Source organism: Bombina bombina, chromosome 3 (genome assembly GCF_027579735.1).
Source record: "Bombina bombina isolate aBomBom1 chromosome 3, aBomBom1.pri, whole genome shotgun sequence".
NCBI lineage: Eukaryota > Metazoa > Chordata > Amphibia > Anura > Bombinatoridae > Bombina > Bombina bombina.
This window is the reverse complement of record NC_069501.1, coordinates 606,119,966-606,140,575: the sequence shown is the minus strand read 5'-3', so window position 1 is coordinate 606,140,575 and position 20,610 is coordinate 606,119,966. Positions and strand designations below refer to the sequence as shown.

Here is a 20,610-nt window from a genome sequence, read left to right as displayed (position 1 = left end):
TTAACGCCCGCACAAGCGACGCCAAGTACTTTTAGTTCGTCTAATTCTTTCACCCTGCAAGATATGGCCGCAGTTATGAATACTATCCTCACAGAGGTTTTATCTAAGCTGCCTGGGTTGCAGGGGAAGCGCAGTAGGTCTGGTGTGAGAACAAATGCTGAGCCCTCTGACGCTTTATTACCCATATCCGATGTACCCTCACAATGTTCTGAGGGAGAGATTTCTGATTCAGGAAAGATGTTCCCTCAGACAGACTCAGATATGATGGCTTTTAAATTTAAACTAGAACACCTCCGCTTGTTGCTCAGGGAGATTTTAGCAACTCTGGATGATTGTGACCCTATTGTAGTTCCAGAGAAATTGTGTAAAATGGACAGATTTCTAGAGGTTCCTGCCTACACTGATGTTTTTCCGGTCCCTAAGAGGATTTCGGTCATTGTTACTAAGGAGTGGGATAGACCAGGTATTCCGTTCGCTCCCCCTCCTACTTTTAAGAAAATGTTTCCCATATAAGACACCTTGCGGGACTCGTGGCAGACGGTCCCTAAGGTGGAGGGAGCTATTTATACCCTGGCTAAGCGTACAACTATACCTATTGAGGACTGTTGTGCTTTCAAAGATCCTATGGATAAAAAATTAGAGGGTCTCCTAAAGAAAATATTTGTTCATCAGGGTTTTTTTCTCCAACCTATAGCGTGCATTGTTCCTGTAACTACTGCAGCTGCTTTTTGGTTCGAGGCTCTGGAGGGGGCTCTTCAGGTTGAGACCAAATTAGATAATATTCTGGATAGAATTAGGGCTCTCAAGCTAGCTAATTCTTTCATTACAGATGCCGCTTTTCAACTGGCTAAATTAGCGGCAAAGAATTCAGGTTTTGCCATTTTAGAGCGTTATGGCTTAAGTCCTGGTCTGCTGATGTGTCATCAAAATCTAAGCTTTTAGCCATCCCTTTCAAGGGTAAGACCCTATTCGGGCCTGAACTGAAAGAGATCATTTCAGACATCACTGGAGGGAAGGGCCATGCCCTTCCTCAGGATAAGACAAATAAGATGAGGACCAAACAAAATAATTTTTGTTCCTTTCGAAACTTCAAAGGTGGTCCCTCTACCTCTTCCCCTGCTGCAAATCAAGAGGGGAATTTTACTCAATCCAAGTCAGTCTGGAGATCTAACCAGACTTGGAACAAAGGTAAACAGGCCAAGATGCCCGCTGCTGCCACCAAGACAGCATGAAGGGGTAGCCCCCGATCCGGGACCGGATCTAGTAGGGGGCAGACTTTCTCTCTTTGCTCAGGCTTGGGCAAGAGACGTTAAGGACTCCTGGGCTTTAGAAATCATAACCCAGGGGCACCTTTTTAGATTTCAAAGATTCTCCTCCAAGGGGGAGATTCCATCTTTCTCAATTGTCTGTAAACCAGGCAAAAAGAGAGGCGTTCTTACGCTGTGTAGAAGACCTATATACCATGGGTGTGATCTGCCCAGTTCCGAAAACAGAACAGGGGCAGGAGTTCTACTCCAATCTGTTTGTGGTTCCCAAAAAAACAAATTTATCAGAGTCCCATCCTTCAAGATGGAGACCATTCAGACTATTTTACCAATGATCCAGGAGGGTCAATATATGACCACCGTGGACTTAAAGGATGTGTATCTACACATCTCTATCCACAAAGATCATCACCAGTTCCTCAGGTTCGCCTTTCTGGACATGCATTGCCAGTTTGTGGCTCTTCCATTCGGGTTGGCCACAGCTCCCAGAATTTTCACAAAGATGCTAGGGTCCCTTCTGGCGGTTCTAAGGCCGCGGGGCATAGCAGTGGCGCCTTATCTGGACGATATCTTAATTCAGGCGTCGACTTACCAACTAGCCAAATCTCACACGGACATCGTGTTGGCTTTTCTAAGATCTCACGGGTGGAAGGTGAACGTAAAAAATAGTTCACTTATCCCTCTCACAAGAGTTCCATTCCTGGGAACTCTGATAGATTCGGTGGACATGAAAATTTTTCTGACGGAGGTCAGGAAATCAAAGATTTTAACCACCTGCCGAGCTCTTCATTCCATTCCTCGGTCGTCAGTGGCTCAGTGTATAGAGGTAATCGGTCTAATGGTAGCGGCAATGGACATAGTTCCGTTTGCTCGCTTGCATCTCAGACCACTGCAACTATGCATGCTCAATCAGTGGAATGGGGATTATGCAGATTTATCTCCTCAGATAAATCTGGATCAAGAGACCAGAGACTCTCTTCTTTGGTGGTTGTCACAGGATCATCTGTCCCAGGGATTGTGTTTCCGCAGGCCAGCATGGGTCATAGTGACAACAGACGCCAGCCTTTTGGGCTGGGGTGCAGTCTGGAGTTCCCTGAAAGCACAGGGTTTGTGGACTCAGGAGTAGGCTCTCCTCCCGATAAATATTCTAGAACTAAGAGCGATATTCAACGCACTTCAGGCGTGGCCTCAGCTGGCTTCGGCCAGATTCATAAGATTCCAGTCGGACAATAATCACAACTGTAGCATAGATCAATCATCAGGGGGGAACAAAGAGTTCTCTAGCGATGATAGAGGTTACCAAAATAATTCGATAGGCAGAGACTCACTCTTGCCATCTATCGGCAATCTATATCCCAGGAGTGGAGAACTGGGAAGCGGTTTTTCTAAGTCGTGGGAACTCCATCCGGAGGTGTTTGCACAATTGATTCAGCAATGGGGCACACCAGAATTGGATCTGATGGCGTCTCGTCAGAACGCCAAACTTCCATGTTACGGGTCCAGGTCAAGGGATCCTCAGGCAGTACTGATAGATGCTCTAGCAGTACCCTGGTCGTTCAACCTGGCTTATGTGTTTCCACCATTTCCTCTCCTTCCTCGTTTGATTGCCAGAATCAAACAGGAGAGAGCCTCATTGATTTTGATAGCACCTGCGTGGCCACGCAGGACTTTGTATGCAGACCTGGTGGACATGTCATCTCTTCCACCATGGACTCTGCCACTGAGACAGGACCTTCTGGTTCAAGGTCCGTTCCAGCATCCAAATCTAGTTTCTCTGCGGCTGACTGCTTGGAGATTGAACGCTTGATTTTATCCAAACGGGTTTTCTCTGAGTCGGTCATAGATACCTTGATTCAGGCTCGAAAGCCTGTCACTAGGAAAATTTATCATAAGATATGGCGTAAATATCTTTATTGGTGCGAATCCAAAGGCTACTCATGGGGTAAGATTAGTATTCCTAGGATTTTGTCCTTTCTCCAAGAAGGATTGGAGAAGGGGCTATCAGCGAGTTCCTTAAAGGGACAGATATCTGCTTTATCAATTCTACTGCACAAACGCCTGGCAGATGTTCCAGACGTTCAGTCGTTCTGTCAGGCTTTAGTTAGAATCAAGCCTGTGTTTAAACCTTTTGCTCCGCCATGGAGTTTGAATTTAGTTCTTAAAGTTCTTCAAGGGGTTCCGTTTGAACATATGCATTGCATAGATATTAAGCTTCTATCTTGGAAAGTTCTGTTTTTAGTTGCTATCTCTGGTAAAAATAGCTCTGGTCCTTAAGGGAAAGAAATTGAAAAATGGCCTTGTCCTTAAGGGGTTAATTACAGACTCAATGACACTTTACTGACTGTTACAAATGAGGAACGGGATTTGGGAATTATTATTTCAGATTATTTAAAATTTTGTAATCAATGAAGTATTGCAGCGAGTAAGGCCAGTAAAATGCTTGGATGTATTGGTAGAGGTATTTGCAGTAGAAATAGTAAGGTTCTTATGCCACTTTACCGATCATTAGTTAGACCTCATCTTGAGTATTGTGCGCAGTTCTAGAGGCCATATCTCCAGAATGATATAAACAAACTGGAATCTGTGCAAAGTAGGACTACCAAAATGGTACATGATCTAAAAAATAAAACTTATCAGGAGAGGCTTAATTACCTAAATATGTATAACTTAGAGGAGAGAATGGAAAGAGGTGATATGATAGTGACTCTCAAATATATTAAAGGGCTTAGTAAAGATGAGGCTGTGAGTATTTTACATTAAAATTTTTTTTAAAGAACAATGGGTCATGATTTTAAGCTGAAGGAGAGTGTGTTCATGAGTAATTTGTGGAAGCAATTCTTTACAGAAAGGGTGATTGATTTATGAAATAAAAGAGATGGTAACACAAACACTGTGGAGGACTTTTAAGAATGCCTGGAAGAAGCATAAGGATATCCTATAAACTAGATACGTTTATACTTTAAGGAAATATCGGGCAGACTTGCTGGGCCTTTCTGCGGTCAAAATCTATGTTTCTATGTCTAAGAATCAAGAATGTGCAAAATGTTTATAAATGTACATGCACCATGTATTGTGATCTAGAGATAAGTTTTTATTCCAAGGAACTGGGACCATTCTGAGCTGAGATTTTGAGGTTTCTGTATACATCTGTATAAAAAAAAATTGTTGTGCACCGTGACGCAAAAATGGCCACCGTGGTTAAGCAAAGTAAAATAAAAATTACAAATATTGTGGTTTCTTTCGATAAGTCAGGGGGAGTCCCCAACTTCATTCCTTACTGTTGGGAAATACAACACCTGGCAACCAGGAGGAGGCAAAGACACCCCAGCCAAAGGCTTAAATATCCCTCCCACTTCCCCTATCCCCCTCCCAGTCATTCTTTGCCTTTCATCACTAGAGGAAGATGGCAGAGAAGTGTCAGATTCGGATAGTCCTTGAGGGGTATGTTCCCTTCAAGAGAGGACTGGAGTTCTAAGTAATCAAATAAACCTCTCAGTGAGATTATTGATGAAAGTTAGTCTGGAGATGCATGGAAAGTTTTTTCTGCGAAGCCATCCAGACTATCTAACAACTCCTGAGCAATCAGTGTTAGCGAGTTACACTGCTTGCTTTTCTTCTTAAACAGGAAGAGACCACAGCTGCATTCATTACTTTTGGGAATTCAGAACCTGGCCACCAGGAGGACGCAAAGGCACCTCAACCAAAGGCTTCAAATACCTCCCCCACTTCTCTCATCCTCCAATCATTCTTTGCCTTTCGTCACAGGAGCTTGGCAGAGAAGTGTCAGTAATTCGAATTAAGTCTCTTATGGAGGGTAGTACTCTTCGAAATGGGACTGGAGTTTTAAGTAGTCCTGTCAGCCTCTCAGTGAGAACATGGATGAAAGTTAGAGTCCGGAGATGCAGGGAGAGTTTTTCTGCGAAACCATCCCGACTTATATTAACAACTCCTTGGCAATCAGCATTAACAAGTTTCGCTGCCTGCCTTTGTTCACTCAAGTCCATGTCTGAAGCGGGGCTACTGTCTGTCACACTTGAAGGGCCGTGTTTCTGTTCCATGGCGTAGATTCTGGTAAGATCGTTTCATTTTACTTCATTATGTGAATGTGATGTTCACGTAAAGGTAGGGTCCCAGTGGGACTCCTTTTATCTTAAAATAAGAAATCATGGGTTAATATCCCCTAAGGGGGGACTTTATTCATGTTTGTTATGTGGTTCTATCTGCTGATGTGTAGTAATACTTTAGGTTAATGGCTTTTCAGAACATTTAACAGCCTTATTGTCATAATCTTTGGATTTGCAAGCTATTTTATGAATTACACGGTGCACCTCGTGACGGTGTGTTGTTACGTTGGTTTTTCACTTCCGTATGCTGACCGTGTGGCGACAGAGAGAGTCTGCTCGTGGGTTGTCTGGTTCACAGGAGGTGGTGAGTGCCCCAGCCATTGAGGGTGTAAAGAAGGTGTCAGTTACCGTTTTTCATTTTTGTTATCCCATGATTCTGACTTTTTAGACATGGATGTCTCCGATGCGGAGAATGCGTCTTGTGATGAATATGAAATGGCCCGGGTTATCCATGCCTATCAGTTATGTACCGATTGCCGTTCCAGAGTACTCTCTTCTCCCGATTCAGGGTCCTCAGATTGCTTTGAGCCATCCGCCCCCGAGGATGCGAGCTTCTGTGAGGCGCGTGCCACAGAAACTCCCTTTGCTACGCATGCAGGTGTCCCTTTGGTCTTTACTCCTTCGGAAGGTGGTCTGTTTCCTCCAGAGGTCACGGCACGGTTCCGCATGGACATATCTGCGGTCTTGGCGCATTTGTATCACCCCAGGGAAATCGTTCTAAGATACTGTCCGTGTTCTGTCAACGAGGGCCCACTGGGCGGGGTATTGCCCAATTCAGTTAGGCCTCCTGGGGAAGCGGGGGCCCCTGTAAATTCAGGGGCCCCAACCTTGGGGCCAGAGTAATTTGTTAATCCGGCAAGGGATAATTTTGCTTTCTGCTATAGGTTGGCATGACTTCGTGTCCTACAAAGACATGTTTTGGCGTTGCTAGAGGATCCCAGTCCTAGTGGGTCAAGGGATTTGAGGCCTTAGATGCCGGATGGCAACCTGGATGAAGCTAATCTCCTTGTCGTCTCCATTTTTTTTTCTTTATTTTATGTATCGGTCCAGTTTTGAGCTTGGGTGAAGGGGGCCTTCAGATTGGCTGGTCCGGTTGGGTGTAATCTTTTTTCCCTTGGGCGTTCACCCTCGGGTGCTGCCTTACTTTTAATTTAGATCCGGATAGGATGTATTTGATTTAATTTGTATAAAGCTCATGGCTGATATAACTTTCGTTGAGAACGTTCTTTCTCTGGAACAGATACTTGCGATTTTGTGGTCGCATGGGCACTTCCACGGAAGTTGCGCACTTTGGTTAAGTCCGAGGTTATGTTTCTAGTTCATATTATCAAGCATTCGAGTCGATTTTTTTTTTTTTGACCTTAGACAGATTCTGGGGTGCTCTTGTACCAGACAGGTACTGATCGGGTGCTGTCTACTCTTTCTTGGGTTCATGTCACCCTCGTGGTGCTGATTAGCCTGTCGGCTTTAAAAAAAAGAAAAAGAGGTATCTCTTAAGGCATAGTGTTATGGATTCCAGACTCGGAGCCTACAAAGTTTAGGGCTTGGGGCTTAGATCTAACGCTTCTGATAGGAAGGTTGTGTGCTCCGATATAAGTTGTGTTTTTTTCTGCGATATTGCTTGAAGTGTATGACCGATTTTTTCAGACATCTTCGTGGTTTCTAGGGTCCCTGGGGACTCGAAACTACGGGTTTCCATTCCTTTGGATTGATTTCCGGAGGTTTAGTATCTAAACAGTGGACGATTTGCGTCTTCACTTGCAGGTATCTTCGGATGACGACTTTTGTAGCCTAGTTGCATTCCTATGCGGTGGTGGTTTTCTTTCCTCCCGTCTTGGGTTGGGTCATTTGTTATGGAAGAGTGGACATGCCATTCTTCCTTATCTCAGTCTTTAGTTTGCTCTCGTGCGTTGAGTGCATGGGTTTCCCTGCCGTTCTGCCAAGAGCTGTGAGGCTCCCGTTGTTATTCCATTTCAAAGATGTCGGGAGACCGATCCTGCAGGGATATCTGGAGACTGTCGTCTTCTCCAGATAAGAACTACCCCTTGTCATATCACGGTCTTTTGACTCTTGGGTGCTACCTGTCAATTTTATTGCAGATCTAGCCTTCGGGCTTGAGGGTAGGAGGTCTGGGGTCAGTTACAGTCTTTTCGCCTGTCTCTGGTTATCTATGCTTAACCTGACGGGTCTTGTCTTGCCTAGGTTACAAGGGCAAACTCACTGGTTTTCTGGAACACCATAGTTGGTATGGTGCTGTGTCAGGGATTGAGGGTGGCCTTCCGGTCATTTTAGTGACGTTTTCTCCTGTCTATGAACTTATCTTCTGGTCCTTATCCTCCTAGGGAGTTTGTTCCCTGGACAGTGGGCCTGCAGCGACCTTGGGTTGCTCTAAGTTAATTAATCTTTTGGATATCTCATGGGGCCTCTATTCTACCTTTCGGGGGTAGATAGAGAGTTTGACCAGTTTTGATTTAAGTCCATTTTGGATGGTCCTTCGGATCTCCTGGGTTCCTCTACTCTCCCTCTCGGGGTTGATAGAGGTTTTTTTGGTTTTGGAATGTAGGAGTTGAGTGCCGCAGGGCTGACTCCTCGGAGGCCTTATGCTCAGCAGACTCTGGGTCTGAGTGGTCTCTAGCACGGCTTTGCAGGTTGTATAACTGATGAGTGGTAACCCAGGCTCCGGTTTTTCCCTTGTCGTTATAGTTTTTTGTAGGGTCTCTGGTAATTTCAAGCTGTGGTGCCTTTCGAAGGAGCTGCCTTTTTTGTACCCACCCTTGGTTTGCATTCAGTGACCTATCTTGGGTATTGTTTTCCCAAAAGTAATGAATGCAGTTGTGGACTCTTCCTGTTTAAGAAGAAAAACATAAATTATGCTTACCTGCTAATTTTCTTTTCTTCTGACAGGAAGAGTCCACAGCTCCTGCCTGCGCTTTATCTATGGGACAGCAGTACATTTTTGTTCTTCTGGCACCTTTTTTCACCCTGATATTTCTCCTACTGTTCCTTGTTCCCTTGGCAGAATTTTTGGAGGATCAGGGAAGTGAGGGAGGTATTTGAAGCCTTTGGCTGGGGTGACTTTACCTCCTCCTGGTGGCCAGGTTCTGAATTCCCAAAAGTAATAAATGCAGCTGTGGACTCTTCCTGTCAGAAGAAAATAAATTATCAGGTAAGCATAATTTATGTTTTTCCACACTCAGGTCCCTGTCAGAGCATCTCTACAAGGCTGTCACACTTGAGAGGCTGTATCTGTTCCACAGCACGGATCCTGGAGGGCAAGTCTGTGTTATTTTAATATTGCAGGGACACCTTATATAGGGTCACAGTGTGACTCCTCTATACCTCAGTAGGGTCAAGGGTTAATATCTCCTCAGTGGGAGTTTATTGGGAACAGTTTGGGGAGTTTATATACTGCTTTAACATTTGTGAAAAACGTTTTCAGGGCTCATTTAGACTGTGTACTTTTGGCTGGAACAGGCAGGTTTCCTTATAGCTTTGCACTCTTTCATAGCAGACGAGGTTCTGCCTTGCGTACCATGTGACCGGGTGCGGCTTCGTTCACTTCCTTATGAGCCTGCTGCAGATAGCACTCCTGAGGGACGTTTTGTAATAACTTGTCAAGGACTAGGAGGTGGTGAGTGCCCCAGCCATTGGTTTTGTAAAGCTGCCTTTCTATATTTAAAACGTTTATTTTTGTATAGTTTTTCTACTGTGGGATAACATGCCTACTATGGAGGACTCCGATAATACGTTAGAAGGTTCCACTCCTTCTTTAGTGAATAATAATACCTGCTTATATTGTGCGGAGGCTGTGGTTTGCCCTCCTGCTCAATTTTGTTCCATTTGCCTGGGTACTGTTTTAAAGTCTAAGAAGGGAGCTAAATCTGCTATTAACCCTAGCGCAATTAGTCCCTCTGAGCCATCAACCTCTCAGGATTCTGTGACCCGAGAGATTACTACCCTTTCTACCCTAACCGCTTCACTTGCAGTTCCCTGCGGCACAGCTATTTCTCCGTCTGGAATGGGCCTTTTTTCCTGCAGACTTTACCACGCAGTTACAATCGGCGGTGTCCGCGGCCTTGAGTGCCCTACCTATCTCTTTGAAACGTAAGAGAAAGGTTGAACACAGTTCTTCTGTTTTTAGATTCATCTAATTTCCAATCGGATCTAGCAACTATGTCCCAGCTATCCGAGGATGAGTTAACCTCTGGCGCCAGAGGGTGAACCTTTGGAGTTGGAGATTTCTATTACTAAATCTCCTCCGGCGGAGAAACCCTCCTTTTAGATTCAAAATTGAACATCTGTGTTTTCTACTGAAGGAGGTCCTGGCCATGCTAGAGGTTCCAGAGGCTAAGCTACCTACGATCCCTAAATTGCATAGGGTTTACGAAGACAGGAAAACTTTTCCCACAAACTTTTCCGGTACCAGATTGTATGGCGAACATTATTAGTAACGAATGGGAAAGAATTGGAACATACTTTTCTCCCTCGGCTACTTTTAAAAAATTGTTTCCGGTTCCTGACTTTCAATTAGAGCTGTGGGGCTCCATCCCTAAAGTGGATGGCGCCATTTCGATGCTAGCTAAGCGTACTACTATCCCTCTTGAGGATAGCTCTTCCTTTAGAGAACCTATGGATAAGAAGTTGGAAACTTTTCTAAGGAGAATGTTCCAGGACGCATGATTTTTATTTCAACAGGTGGAAGCAGTGGCCGGGGCCGCCACCTACTGGTGCGACTCCCTGTCAGAACTGATCGAATAGCTAATTCTTTCATCTGTGATGCGAATATGCTTTTGGCTTTGCAGTCCTAGCCTGCAGGTCTCTCTGGTTGAAGTTTTGGTCTGCGGATATGACTTCCAAATCCAGATCCTTTCACTTCCTTTCAAGGGGAAGATCTTATTTGGACCAGGTCTGGAATCTATCATCTCTACAGTTACTGAAGGAAAATGTGCCTTCCTACCTCAGGATAAGAAGAACAGACCTAAAGGACTGCAGTCCTCTAATTTTCGCTCCTTTCGTTCGGACAAATACCAACTATCTCAATCTTCATCCAAACCCGAGCAGCCCAAGAGTACTTGGAAGCCTGCTCAGTCCTGGAACAAGTCCAAACAGACAAAGAAGCCCGGCGATAACAAATCGGCATGAAGGGGGGCCCCCCGATCTGCGATCGGATTGAGTAGGGAGCAGATTGTCGCTTTTCTCAGACGCTTGGTTTCAGGATGTTCAGGATCCTTGGGTTCTAGAAGTCGTATATCAGGGACACCAGATAGGATTCAAATCTCATCCGCCCAGGGGCAGATTCCTACTCTCCAGATTGTCTACAAGACTAGAGAAGAGTACAGCCTTTTTAGATTGTGTACAGGGTCTAGTCTCCTACCTGCATCAGAAAGCGGTCTGGGGTTCTATTCAAACGTCTTTGTTGTTCCCAAAAAGGAGGGAACTTTTCATCCAATTCTGGACTTGAAGTGCCTAAACAAATTTCTAAGTGTCCCCTCCTTCAAGATGGAGAAATAAGATCAATCCTTCCCTTGGTTCATGAAGGACAGTTTATGACTACCATAGATCGGACGGATGCATAACTTCACGTTTCGATCCACAGGGATCATTTCCAGTTCCTGACTTTCACCTTTCTGGATCAGCACTTCCAGTTAATAACACTTCCGTTTGAAAAACCCAAGGTATAGCAGTAGCTCCTTAACTGGACAATATCTTGGTACAGGCACCATCTTTCCGTCCAGCAAGGGATCACTCAGATTTTCTTCAAAGTCTGCTTTTGTTCACATGGATGGACGATAAACTTGGAAAAGAGTTCTCTTAAAGGGACAGTCTAGTCCAAAACAAACTTTCATTATTCAGATAGGGCATGTAATTTTAAACAATTTTCCAATTTACTTCTATCACCAATTTTGCTTTGTTCTCTTGGTATTCTTAGTTGAAAGCTAAATATAGGAGGTTCATATGCTAATTTCAAAGCCCTTGAAGGCTGATTCTTACGTTAGGGCATTTTGACAGTTTTTCATCACTAGAGGGTGTTGGTTCATGTGTTTCATATAGATAACACTGTGTTCACGCACGTGGAGTTCCTAGGAGCCCGCACTGATTGGCTAAATGCAAGTCTCTCAAAAGAACTGAAATAAGGGACAGTTTGCAGAGGTTTAGATACAAGTGTATTAATATAACTGTTGGTTATGCAAAACTAGGGAATGGGTAATAAAGGTATTATCTATCTTTTTAAAACAATAAATATTCTGGTGTAGACTGTCCCTTTTAATCCAGATACCAGAGTGAATTTCCTGTGCACAGTTATAGACTCGGTGTCCATGATGTTGCAAGCTAACAGCATGTCTTGCCCTCCAGGCCTCCTTGAGACCTTCGGTGGCCCAGTGTATGGAGGTGATTGGACTCATGGTGTCTTGTATGGACATCATTCCCTTTGCCAGATTCCATCTCAGACCTTTACAGCTATGCATGCTTAGACAATGGAACGGCAACCATTCCGATCTGTCACAACAGATAGTTCTGGACAACCTGTAGAGAGACTCAATCTCTTGGTGGCTTTGTCAAGATCACCTGTTCCAAGGCATGTGCTTCTTGAGACCGTCCTGGGAGATTGTCACTACAAACACCAGTCTATACGGCTGGGGAGCCGTTTGGGGTGCCAGGAAGGCACAGGGGCTGTGGACTCAGGAGGAGTCAACTCTTCCGATCAATATCTTGGAACTCTGGAAATTCAATGCTCTGAAGGCTTAGCCCCTCCTGGGTTCATCCCAGTTTATCAGATTCCAATCCGACAATATAACTTCGGTAGCCTACATCGACCATCAGGGAGGAACGAGAAGTTCCTTAGCGATGAGAGAAGTATCTCAAATCCTAGAATGGGCGGAGGCCCACAACTGTACGCTGTCCTCGATCCACATTCCGGGTGTGGACAACTGGGAAGCAGACTTCCTCAGCAGGGAATCCTTTCACCCGGGGGGAATGGTCTCTCCACCCCGAGTTCTTTGCAGAGATATGCAGCAGATGGGGATGCCGGAGATAGACCTGATGGCCTCCCATCTCAATGCCAAACTACCCAAGTACGGGTTAAGAACAAGCGATCCTCATGCATTTCTAACAGATGCCCTAGATGTTCCATGGAGGTTCAGACTCAAAGATCTCTTTGCTCCATTACCTCTTCTCGTGTGGTGGCCCGCATCAAGCATCAGTGATCTACTTGCTCTATCCTGGCCGTGAAGGACTTGGTTTGTGGATCTGGTGGGGATGTCCTCATCTCCTCCGTGGAGGTTACCTTGTTGCAGGGACCTGCTGATACAGGGTCCTTTCCTTCATCAAACTCTTGATTCTCTGAGGCTGACTGTGTGGAGATTGAACGCATAGTCTTAGCCAGGAGAGGTTTCTCTTAGAGTGTCATTGACAATTTGATTCAAGCTCGTAAGCCAGTTAATCGACTCATTTACCATAAGGTTTAGCAGACTTACCTGCACTGGTGTGAGGAGCGTTGTTTTTCTTGGCATTGGGTTAAGTTGCCAGAATTTTATATTTTCTCTAGGATGGACTGGAGAAGGGTTTATCTGCTATTTCCCTGAAGGGACATATATATCGGCCCTGTAGGTGTTGCTGCACAAGAGATTAGCTGAGCTTCCGGATGTGCAGTCCTTCATTAAGGCCCTGACTATGATCAGACTTGTGTTTAGAAGGTTGGCTCCGCCATGGAGTCTCAATCTTGTTCTTTGTGTGTTGCAGCAGGCTTCATTTGAGCCCATGCTTAATGTTGACATTAAACTGTTATCTTGGAAGGTTTTGTTTCTATTGCCTCTGCTCGTAGAGTCTCCGAGATTTCTGCCTTGCATTGTGACCCCCCCTTACCTTGTTTTTCGTGCCGATAAGGCGGTTTTACATACTAAGTTAGGTTTTCTTCCTAAGGTGGTGTCAGATCGCAACATTAATCAAGAGATTCTTGTTCCTTTCTTGTGTCCCAATCCTCCTTCGGCGAAGGAGTGTCTGCTCAACAATCATTTATATGGGTAAATGTAGGGGTCAGAAGGCCACTACGTCTTCCCTGTCTTTCTGGTTGAGGAGTGTCATCCGCCTAGCTTATGAAATGGCGGGACAACAGCCTCCTGAGAGGATTACGGCTCATTCCACTAGAGGTAGTGGCTTCTTCCTGGGCTTTTAAAAATGAAGCCTCAATGGATCAGATTTGTAAGGCAGCTACCTGGTCCTCCTTACATACTTTTTCTAAATTTTACAAGTTTACTGTGTTTGCTTCGGCTAAAGCAGCTTTCGGGAGAAAGGTTTTGCAGGCTGTGGTGCCCTCAGAGTAGGGTCCGCCTCTTTTTTGTTCCCTCCCATTATTTCTTCAGCGTCCTCTGGAGCTTGGGTATTTTCCAAACAGAAAAAACACAAATAATCCAAGAGCGCCAACTATAAGGCAAAGGAAAAATCTAACAAATACATCAGTGATTATAAAACATTATCAACATTTAATTCAAAAACATATAGTTAAAAACATGGATCCATGTAACAGAATAGACTTGAAAAATTGAATTTCACAGTACTAACAGATAAATACTAAAAACACAATGGTAGCTAAAAACAATAAAGGGTATAAGGGTATGTCACCAATTACGGGGATATACAAAGTTATAGAAAAGTCCAGATATGTCAGTAGAAGTCTATGAAAAGTCCAGTGAGTAAATCCAGTGGAAATGACCAGTGAAAAAATCAGTGAAAAAATCAAATGTTAAAAATAAAATGTTAAAAATAAACTGATGATAAAAAGATCCCTTGGAGGGAGGTTGTGAAAAAAAGTGTGAAAAAAGTGATGTAAAAGTTGTAAAAAAATTGTATAAAAATATGTGAAAAAATGTGTATTAAAATTAAAAGTGGGGGACCCCCTAAAAATAGGTGTCAAAAATATGTGTCAAAAATAGTGAAAAATATAAAATCCGGTTAAACAAAAATTAAAAACAATTTTTTACAACTTTTACATCACTTTTTTCACACTTTTTTTCACAACCTCCCTCCAAGGGATCTTTTTATCATCAGTTTATTTTTAACATTTTATTTTTAACATTTGATTTTTTTCACTGATTTTTTCACTGGTCATTTCCACTGGATTTACTCACTGGACTTTTCATAGACTTCTACTGACATATCTGGACTTTTCTATAACTTTGTATATCCCCGTAATTGGTGACATACCCTTATACCCTTTATTGTTTTTAGCTACCATTGTGTTTTTAGTATTTATCTGTTAGTACTGTGAAATTCAATTTTTCAAGTCTATTCTGTTACATGGATCCATGTTTTTAACTATATGTTTTTGAATTAAATGTTGATAATGTTTTATAATCACTGATGTATTTGTTAGATTTTTCCTTTGCCTTATAGTTGGCGCTCTTGGATTATTTGTGTTTTTTCTGTTGTTCTTACTAGGGTAAGCTAGATACCCTCTATCCAGGAGCTATAAGGAACCGGGCTGAGCGCTGTTAGATATCTTGTACTCTATTGTTTTCCAAACAGTAAGGAATGAAGTTGTGGACTCTCCCTGTGTTATGAAAAGAAAACAAAATTTATGCTTACCAGATAAATTCCTTTCTTTCCTGAGAGGGAGAGTCCACGACCCCGTCCGTAGGTTATTCTTTGTTTGGGCGGCTCCCTTTTTGTTTTTCTTCTGGCACCTTTATACCCTGATGTTTCTCTTATTTTTCCTCGTTCCCTCGGCCGAATGACTGGGGGGATGGGGGAAATGGGAGGGATATTTAAGCCTTTGGATAGGGTGTCTTTACCTCCTCCTGATGGCCAGGTGTTTAATTTCCCAACAGTAAGAAATTAAGTTGTGGACTCTCCCTGCCAGGAAAGAAAGGAATTTATCTGGTAAGCATAAATTTTGTTTTTGCATTAAAAAAAAAAATGGTCAAGCAACCTTTATTTGACCACTTAAGATAAATTGACCCATTAGAGATCAATAAAGGGATCATAAAAATAAAAAAACAGCACCTACAACTTTATATGCAGTACTGAGGAGCTAGACATTTTTAGGAGCCAGAAAAAGATTATATATGTAGACTAATTCAGAACTTGAAAACCAGAGGTAACATGGCTCCTGGTCTTTGTTGTGCCCTGGTGTAAAACTGTTTTACATGAACAAATTAATAACTGTGGATGCAATGGCCTGTGATATGTCAGTAAAATTATTAATTGCATTGTATGTAACAGTTTGTTTTAAATTACCTCTATAACATTACCTCCTTGACATATAACATACCTGTTTACATGTAGGAAAAGTACAGCTAACTAATATGAGTTAAAAGTTTCTTAAAGGGACATTAAACACTCATGCACTACCCTCTAATTGTGGGTGCTGTCATTTTGGAACCTAGTTTACACAGCATGTGTCTGAAGGAGCGTTGCTGCACATGTGCAAACACATCAGCACTAGAGTGATGTAAAAGGTAGATTTCACCCATCATTAGAGGGAGACAGGACAGAGCCTCAATGCTATGCTTATAATTAGTATTTAATGTCCCTTTTAAAGTGCCACTATACACATCTTGTGTTTGTGTAAAAATGGCTTGTTTTCCCATGCACCCTAGAGAGGCCAGAAAACAAAATCTGAAGATTTCTAAAATGTTGTAAATTGCCTAAAACTACTTTATGATTTGCTGCATTTTAAGTTACTGAATTTGCTTTTTGGCCTCACTGGGGAGCATGGGACAATTATTATGCAAAACAAGAGGGGTTTTAAAGGGACATGAAACCCAAATTTTTTAATGATTCAGATTATTCATTTTTGAAACAACTTTCCTTCCGTTTATCATTTATGCTTCAATCTCTTGGTATCTTTTATTATTGAAGAAGCAGCAATGCTTATAGCAATTAAATCTAAAAAATTCAGTCAACCATGTTTTCTTCATCGGTAGCTGATAAGTCATTGCTATGAGTTCATAACATTAATGAATTCCTCCATGTGGTGTCGCTCTACTTTTATCCATTTTTTGGGTTCTTGTAAAGCGCGGCTATTCACCTGTAAGGGTCTCAAGGTGCTGAGGGTTGCAGTTTAGTCGAAGAGCCAGGTCTTGAGGTCCTTTCTGAACTTAGTTAGGGTGGTAGCTTGTCTGAGGTGCAGCGGGAGGGTGTTCCAAGTCTTGGCTGCCAGGTGAGAGAAGGATCTGCCTCCTGCTGTGGTTTTCCTGATGCGGGGGATGACAGTGAGGGCTTGGTCGGCCGATCGAAGTTGTCTGGTAGGGGTGTAGAAGGTAACGCGGTGGTTCAAGTATTCGGGACCGATGTTGTGGAGGGCCTTGAATGTGTGGGTGAGAAGCTTGAAGGTTATTCTTTTGTTGATGGGGAGCCAGTGCAGGTCCCGCAGGTGATGTGGCATTGACGAGGGATGTCAAGGATTAGTCTGGCCGAGGAGTTCTGGATGCTCTGTAGTCTCTTTTGGAGCTTGATGGTGGTACCGGCGTAGAGTGCGTTACCATAGTCCAGTCGGCTGCTGATGAGGGCGCGAGTGACAGTCTTCCTGTTCTCGGTTGGGATCCATTTGAAGATCTTACGCAGCAGGTGAAGTGTGTGGAAGCATGCAGATGAGACGGCGTTGATTTGCCGGTCCATGGAGAGCGATGAGTCCAGCATGACGCCTAGATTTTGTGCATGGTCGGTGGGGGTTGGAGGGTGTCCGAGGGCTGTGGGCCACCATGAGTTATTCCAAGTGGATGTGGTGGGACCGAGGAGGAGGACTTCAGTCTTGTCTGCGTTCAGCTTTAGGCAGTTGTAGTTCATCCAGGTGGCGACTGCTGTCAGCCCTTCGTGGACGTTTCTCTTGGCGGTGGTGGGGTCACTGGTGAGTGAGATGATTAGCTGGGTGTCGTCGGCGTAGGAGACGATGTTGAGGTTGTGTCGTTGGGCGATGGCGGAGAGGGGGGCCATGTAGATGTTGAATAGGGTGGGGCTCAGCGAAGAGCCTTGGGGTACACAGCAGCTGATTTCTGTGGGCTTGGAGGTGAAGGAAGGAGGTGATCCATTCCAGGGCTTTGTCGCGTATGCCGGCATCGTGTAGTTGGTTGCGGAGGGTGAGGTGGGAGACAGTGTCGAATGCTGCTGAGAGGTCTAGGCGAATGAGGGCGGCGGTCTCTCCTCAGTCGAGTAGGGCGAGGATGTCGTCTGTGGCAGCGAGGAGGGCGGTCTCGGTGCTGTGGTTGCTCCTGAAACCGGATTGGGAGGTGTCCAGGGTGTGGTTGGCTTCGATGTAGTCAACGAGTTGCGCGTTGATGGACTTCTCGATGACTTTGGCCGCAAAGGGGAGCAAAGAGATTGGGCGGATCATTGGGGTCAGCCGTGGGTTTTTTCAGTAGGGGTTTTCATTCTGCGTGCTTCCAGTCATCCGGGAAGGTGCCGGTTTCGATGGAGCAGTTGATGGTGCTGCAGAGCTCGGGGGCGATGGTGTCACCCGCTTTGTTGAAAATGTGATGCGGGCATGGGCCCGAGGGTGCTCTAGAGTGGATCGATCTCATGATTCTGATGGTGTCCTCTGTGGTGAGGGGGCTCCAGATGGTCAGTGGGGGGTAGTCGGTGGTGTATTTGGGTGAGGTATCGGTGGGAGTTGGTGGGTAGGCGGTGGTGGGTGAGTTCTGGGGCGCAAAGCTGTCATAGATGTCGACGATCTTGCGGTGGAAGTACATTGCGAGGTTATCCCAGAGGTCCTGGGAGGGCGGGATGTCGTTTGTGTCGCTGTTGGGATTGGAGAATTCCTTGATGACTGTGAATAGCTCCTTGCTGTTGTGGACGTTGGCATTGATTCTATCTTTGATGGCTGTCCTCTTGGTGGTTTTGATGAGGTGGTGGGTAGTGATGGCTTCTTTGTAGGCTGTTTTATTTGAGGGGGTCTTGCTGGATCTCCAGGTCCTTTCCAATCGCCTGAAGTGGCGTTTGGAGTCCTGGAGGGCAGGGGTGAACCAACTAGCCTTGTTGGTGGGTTGGTGGGTTGGACAGTTTCTTGAGAGGGGCGAGGGTGTTGGTGCAGTCTGTGAGCCAGTGGTGGAGGTTGCGGGCGGAGGAGTTGGCATCTGTGGAGGTAGCTGGGGGGCACTTGTTCAGGGTGGAGTGCAGTTGATCTTCGGTGATGTTGTTCCAGTTTCTGCGGGGTGGGTGGTGCTGCCGGAGGTGTGCGGTGGGCTGTGGCATGGGATAGACAAGCAGAAAGGAGAGCAGGCTAGAAGGGCTGGGAGGCGGGGGGCATGGCAGTGGCTGTTGGAAGAAACTTAACAAAGGGAGTTACCTGTGCTGTGCTGGTAGGCGGGGGGAGGGCAGTGGCTGTGGCATGGGAGAGACAAGCAGAAAGGAGTGCAGGCTAGAAGAGGCTGCAGTCTCAGAGTAAGGCAGCAGCAACTTCCATTAAATAGGTGGTGGGGGGGCTGGGAGGCGGGGGGCAGGGCAGTGGCTGTTGGAAGAAACTTAACAAAGGGAGTTACCTGTGCTGTGCTGGTAGGCGGGGGTAGGGCAGTGGCTGTGGCATGGGAGAGACAAGCAGAAAGGAGAGCAGGCTAGAAGAGGCTGCAGTCTCAGAGTAAGGCAGCAGCAACTTCCATTAAATAGGTGCTACACATAAACACTATGTAGATATATATGACAGGTAAATATATGTACATTTTAATTCCAATATGTCATAATGTTTTAATATATTTTTGTATGATTGAATCAGTGATGAGCACTGCTTACTCACAAGGGAGTGTGTGTTACATAAGTGGGTATTTGCTAGAAGGGGGGAAAAGGAGATGCTTAACAGACAGGAAAACCTTTGCATTTCCACAACATTCTTTGCTGGGCATTACATGGCTATATCAGTAGCAAATCGTATAAGATGGAGAAGCAATGTTACTGCCACTTTAGTATGATAAGAAATTAAGAAGCAGATGATGACCTTGCACATAGGTATTTGGCAGATTTGTTAACCCTTCGTACGCTGGTAATCTGTGTATATTCCTATTATTCCCTTGATACTAAGTTTTGTATTTCAGATATATAAGCCAAATGAGAGTATACTGAGACCTTAAAGATATTTGTGTTTCAACAGGCAGTACAACAGTATATCCTGGAATTGCCATCTTTTTTCAGAATGCATTTATATTTTTTGGGTAAGTTATTATTCCCTTAGTTTTTCAGCTGATTCTGGTCAGTTACTTTGTCATACCTTAAAGGAACATTGCATTGTTAACATCTGTCATACATGTGAAAGCAGGGGTTATTTTTTTGCATGAAAAATAATTATTAAAACCTGTTGAAACTAGTAGATAATGCACATTTGTGCTAAACTAATACTCAAGTATCAATTGGTCACTTACTGATAGGGATAGCCAGCACAGTTCTTAACGGGACAGTCTAATTCAAAATAAACTTTAATGATTTAGATAGGGCATACAATTTTAAACAACTTTCCAATTTACTTTTACCACCAATTTTGCTTTGTTCTTTTGGTATTCTTAGTTGCAGGCTAAACCTAGGAGGTTCAAATGCTAATTTCTTAGACCTTGAAGGCTGTCTCTTATATAAATGCATTTTGACAGTTTCTTTTGCAAGATGTACCGAGTCCACGGATTCATCCTAACTTGTGGGATATTGTCCTTCCTGACAGGAAGTAGCAAAGAGAGCACCACAGCAGAGCTGTCTATATAGCTTCCCCCTTAACTCCACCCCCCAGCCATTCTATTTGCTGGCTCTAAGCAGGAAGAGTAAAGAAAAGAGGTGTTAAACTGTTAGTTTTATTTTATCTTCAATCAAGTGTTTGTTATTTTTAAATGGTACCACCGGTGTTGTACTTATTTACTCTCAGGCAGGACATAGATGAAGATTTCTGCCTGGAGGATGATGATCTTAGCATTTGTAACTAAGGTCCACTGCTGTTCCCACATGAGCTGAGGAGTACAGGAAAACTTCAGTGTGAGGAACGGTTTCTTGCTATACAGCAATGAGGTATGTTCAGTCATATTTTCTGCAGAGACTGTGTTAACTCAGAAAGGCTGACCGTGTCCCCATTAGGGGAAGGGTAAGCAGTAATCCTAGTGTTATCAGAGGTTTTTACTAGCTTGCATAAAGGGTTCATTTTTTGTGGGTACTCAGTTTGTTATGTGAATTTGGGACAAACGTTTTTGTGTCTGGGAGTAACGTTTTCTGTTTTATGGGACATTTGCTTGAGGGTTCTTTGGAGTTGTTTATAACCCACA

General features: G+C 44.2%; 1 protein-coding gene across 3 annotated transcripts in view; it reads left to right on the top strand.

Annotated features, from left to right (window-relative positions):
- Positions 1-20,610, top strand: part of TMEM50A (transmembrane protein 50A) — a 148,047-nt gene that overhangs the window by 106,966 nt on the left and 20,471 nt on the right. For 2 of the 3 annotated variants that reach the window (XM_053707209.1, XM_053707208.1), the window contains exon 6: positions 19,464-19,524. The exons of the other annotated variant lie outside the window; for it this stretch is intronic. In XM_053707209.1, coding sequence (XP_053563184.1) covers positions 19,464-19,524 — 61 coding nt within the window. The remainder of the gene's footprint in view (positions 1-19,463; positions 19,525-20,610) is intronic. 3 annotated transcript variants of the gene reach the window in all.